The sequence below is a fragment of the Myotis lucifugus genome, unplaced genomic scaffold (assembly GCF_000147115.1).
Source record: "Myotis lucifugus unplaced genomic scaffold, Myoluc2.0 scaffold_103, whole genome shotgun sequence".
Taxonomy (NCBI): domain Eukaryota; kingdom Metazoa; phylum Chordata; class Mammalia; order Chiroptera; family Vespertilionidae; genus Myotis; species Myotis lucifugus.
In genome coordinates, this window is record NW_005871151.1 from 3,184,022 (window position 1) to 3,188,827 (window position 4,806).

General features: G+C 62.7%; 1 protein-coding gene across 1 annotated transcript in view; it reads right to left on the reverse strand.

The window, feature by feature from the left end:
• Positions 1 to 3,350, reverse strand: part of RFX4 (regulatory factor X4) — a 129,712-nt gene extending 126,362 nt beyond the window's left edge. The window contains exon 1 of the mRNA XM_006092732.2: positions 2,885 to 3,350. Coding sequence (XP_006092794.1) covers positions 2,885 to 2,927 — 43 coding nt within the window. The 5' untranslated portion in view covers positions 2,928 to 3,350. The remainder of the gene's footprint in view (positions 1 to 2,884) is intronic.
• Between the last annotated feature and the right edge of the window lie 1,456 nt (positions 3,351 to 4,806).

Below are 4,806 nucleotides of genomic sequence, written 5' to 3' on the forward strand. Positions count from 1 at the left end.
CACGGCCAGGGCAAGCTGGGATTGGACCCCCGGCCATAAACCTGGCCCCTCGCCCCCTCTGGTTGTCCCCCGTGTTCCCCGGGGGTTCGGCGCCCCCAGGAAAACCTCGCGCCCCCCCGGCACAAGGCCCCCGGGCCCCTCCGCGCCCCGACCGCCTTACGCACCCACGCACGGGCCCCTTGCCTTCCCCCCCCGGCCCGGTTGGGCGCGAGGCCGTCCTTCGGGGAGGAGGTTCCTCCTTTCCGCCTCTGCGGCTCGCTCGCTGCAGGCCCAGGAGGCGCGCGCCGGCTGTCCGGCCTCCCCCGACGGCGCCATTGTGTGAGCCCCCCACTTGTGGAGTATTTTGGGAAAACTGGAGGCATATATTACCGGCTCGGTGCGCGGAACAAAGGGGCGCGTTTCCCGAGGTCACGCTGAAGTGGCCCCGGGGCCACCACGAGAGCCCGGCCCCTGCAAAATTGTCCTCCCCGGCCCGAGGCACTTGGCGGGGATTTTCCTTTTAAGAAGAGAGGACGGAGGCCCGGCTCGCCCGCCTCTCTGATCCTGGACGCTCCCGACGTGGCCCCCGCACTCCTGCGAAACGGCCGCTGGAGCCCTTTCGGAAGGAAATGACAATAGTGATGCTCGTGGTTCTGGTCGCGCGCGATCTGCTGGGAAAGGAGCAGAATCGAACTGCTCCGGGGAGCGCCCTCTCCGCCGGCCGGGCAGCAAGGACCTTTACATAACAAGGGAGGCTCACAAGAAGGGCTAATTGGATTAAGTTCTCTGGAAGGGAGGTGAGGGAAGGCTCCTGGGCCGGACCCCGCCACGCCGCCCTGCCCTGGTCCTCGGTGGTGCAAGCCCGAGCGAAATGTCACCTGGGGCGCCTCGTGTCATTTCTTCACGCTCCCATTTGCCAAGCCTCTGGGTTGTGAGTTTAGGAAAATGATCTAGACGTCCCCGTTGTTCGAAAGGGAGAGGAGAGTGGATGGGGAAAGATTTCAGTCTCCCCATTTGGGGTGTTTGCAGTTGAGGTCAAGTGACCAGGTGTCCCACGGCCATCAGCTGCGGGGGAGGCAGAAACCAGAAGGTTTCCATCGCCCCAGGAACGCAGGGAAGCGCTCCAGGAACGCGGAAGGGGCGACTGACGCTCCCGCTGGGCCATGGCGGGAGTCGGTGCCGGGAGACCCCAAGTCCCTCGGTGGGCCCCTTGCAAATACAGTGCAGACATGAGTTTAATTTCATTTCCTTTGAGGATCTTCACCTCTCAAGTCGGGGTGCTCAGAAGGTGCGCAGAGGAGAAAGCACTGGACGTGACAGTGTGGAGGGACGACCTCTTTCCCTCTCTGGGCACCTTCGTTGCCGCCGGCGGAGAGAACCCAGCAGAGCCCGCCTCTGCCAGCAGCCGGTGCCCTCAGCAGGAGACGCCTCTCCTTGCCTGGGTTTGTCATCGCATCCAGTAAGGAGGACTGCGGAGCTCAGCCTGTCCCCACTCCCAGGGGGTCCACACCCACTCGGGGGAGCGCCATGGAAGAGGAACTTGGCTCTTGGGAATCAGAGAGAGACAACTCTCCTGGAAAACCGAAGATCGCCCTGGCCAAAGGGGGTGGGTGTCCTGGCCACCAGGGCCTCGGCAGGAGCCTTTGGTCCCTGGAAATCTGTCTCCAGGGACCAAAGATAGACCATCTGGGGCGATGACGGATGACCCCTACACCTCCCCACACCCATTGGGCTGGAGGTGGAAAGCATCCGCGTGGTGGTGACTTGCTCGGGGAAGACCGGGTCGCGCGCGTGTTAGGGGGTGGCAGACGCTGGGAGGCACTTGTTGCGCTCGCGCATCCTCCCAAGTCTGGCGTCAAGCTGCTGCCTCCGCCCCGGCTGCCCTCACCGCCCGGTTTCTGCTCCTTCCCAATCCTATCTGCCTAAGAAATCCCGCGGAGTCCGGGTAGGAGCAGACTGCGGCCAGGGTAGGGGGTGAACTTCTTCCACCTGAAAGGGACGTAAGGAGCATCATTCAGGTTTAGAAGTTCGGCGGCTCTTTAAAGGCGCTAGAAATGGAAGGTGGCGAAGGCTCTGCTGGAGAAAGAACAGAAGCGCCCGGCTTTTTCGTTGGAAGAGATTCTTTGGCTTCCTCGGTTTTTACAGACCGCCGCGACCCCAAAACTAACAGCCAACAGCCGCCAACGTGCCGAGCAGTTGGCAGACCCCCGCCGCCAGGCCTCGCAGGCTGCGCTGCGTCCTGCCCTCCCTCCGGCAGAGTCACAACCGCTGCGCCTTGGTGGGTGCCCCTTCCCCGCAGGGAGGCTACAGCCGGCCTCGGAAGGCCTGGAGCTCCCACCGCCCAACCGGGCGCGATTCCCCAGGACCACCGCGTTCGCCGGTCGCCACTCCCTCCAGCGGCGGGTCTCCGCCAGCCGGAGCCTCGGTCCCCACCTCCCAGGCGCTGTGCGAAGCCGTAGCCCTACTCCGCCTCCGCCTCCGGGGCGTTCCGCTCGGCTACCAGGCCCTCGCCACCAGCCCAGAGCGCACCGCTATTCCGGAGCCCCCACCTGGGGGAGGAACCGCGCCCGGAAGGGGCAGTCCGCTCGCAAAGTTTCTGCAAGTGGCACCTCGAGCTCGCCACGAGCCAGCGAATCTTTACGTAACTTTGTGTCCCGAGCAAGAGAAAGCGCGCTCCTCGGCGCGTGCGCGCGTGCATACACACTCACACATTTGCACACACACTTGCACGCATCCACTTGCACGCATCGTGCCGGACTGAAAACTTCTACACGCTTTCCGTTATCTCCTGGGGTTCCACTGTCAAGTTGACCTTTCTGAACTTTTTGCAACTCTTTCTGAAGTTTCCCCTCTCCCTCTCTTTCCCTCCCAATGTCTCCCCCCAACCCCCACCAGTAGGACTAACCTGTGGAATCCATGTCGGGTTCCTCCAGTAACCCACAATGCATGCTCTTCCCATGGACAGCACAGGCGCCCCCCAAAAGTCCTGATGTTTGGGGATCCCCTGTGCTAGAGCCGCCCAGGGAGGAAGGGAGTGAGGAGGGGAGAAGGAGCGAGAGAACGCAGAGAGTGGAAAGTGAAAAGGATAAAGGGGAGAAGAAAAAGAAAGAAAGAGAAAGAAGAAAGAAAAGAGAAGAGAAGGAGAGAGAGAGAGAGAGAGAGAGAGAGAGAGAGAGAGAGAGAAGAGCACGGAGAAGGGGGAGAGAGAAAGCCAGCGAGCGAGGAGACACGCAGAAATCCAGCCGGGCAAAGCCAAACCCGTCAAAATGTTTGCGGATGTTTCATGGGAAAAAGCATCATTTTATAGGAGCCCCGATGGGAGCAATGTCATTGATAGGCCAGCCGGCCTGATGAATGGCCGCTCGTCAGATGGGGCCGTGGCGAGGCGCACTGTGGAGCCCATTGTGGGCCTGTTTTGAATAAGAAAAGCCGCCTCCGAAAAGGGGGGCTCGGAGCGACGCAATCCCAGCCCTCCGACTTCCCCCTTCTATTATAGCATTAGCAACGTTTTTCTTATTTAAAGTTCCAGAGGCCTTCTCCAGCCTTCGCCGGCACTCATTATAGGCGAAATCAAAATTGGCTTAGATGTGGCCCCCTCTCCCCTTCCCACCCTCCCCGGACCCGGCCAGGCGAGGCGCAGGCGTGGGGGTGGCGGCGGCAGGGGACTCCGGGGAGCCTGGGGAGTCGCCTACGTGGCCACGAGTGGGCCCCGCTCCTTTCCGTCTCCTCTTGTGCCCCCCCCCCCCCAGTTTGATCCCGGGTTGGATTTAAGTGGGGGGTCCTGGGAATGCGGGAGGAGGTATGTCTTGATTCTTCCGCGCGGATTCGCGTACACGCGTGGAGGACAGAGAGCTGAGGGGGCACAGGGGGAGGAGAACTACAGCCCTAAGACCCCATCCCCCAACCTGGGCGGTGAGAAGACCGCTTAGCAGAGAGGGTGCGAGGGGCTGACTCCTCCAGAACTTTGTCTTCCTCTAGATCTGTCTTCTTCACTCTGTCTCCTTACTCTCTCTCGCTCTCTCTCTCTCTCTCTCTCTCTCTCTCTCTCTCGTCCTCTGTGTCCCTCTAATTCGCCCGTTTTTGGCTGCCTTTCTGTCCAGCCCCTGCCCCCACGTCTCTTTGTCTCTCCCTAGGACTCTGTCCCTCTGTCTCTATCCCCCTTGGTCACTGACACCCCCTCCCCGCCTCTTCCCGTAACTCTGTCTGTCAGTCGGTCTGTGTCTCAGCCCCTCCCTCCGGCCTCCCGCCCTCCCCCCGCCTCCTCCACCCCCCTCCCCCCAAACCTCCCGCCAGCAGCGAAGTTTGTGAGAAGCCCAGGCGGCCAAGTGGGGACGCGCTTTTCCCAGGGACCCCCTCCTCGGCTGGATTTAAAGTGCGGGAAGAGGGGGCGAGGGGCTGGGTCTGGAAGTGGAAGTGGGGAAGGGGGCGGGCTGCGCCTCTGCGGCCCGATGAAGGGGGCGTTTGCGGGCCGGCGTGCTGTGATTAGAATATGAATGGGCTCGGGGTCGGAAGAGAAAGCGGGTTTCCCGGGTGCTTTGCCATGGACAGAGGCAGCCCGGCCGGCGCGGAAGGGCGGGGCCGCACGGCGGATCCGAAGGCCGGACGAGGCGGGTCTCTAACCCGGGCCCCTAGCTGAGGGCGGCTCCCGCGGGTCCTGCGAAGCCCCCCAGTCCGCCTTCCCCTCGCAGGGCTAAGTGGGACAAGGTGGGGGCGGGGGGGGGCAGGGGCCAGCACGTGCCGAGTTAAGGTCAGGGTATGGGAGGGAGGGAGGGAGGCGGCGGGGCGGAATGCGGGCTGGACAGAGCCTGGCGTGGCGTGTTGCAGAGC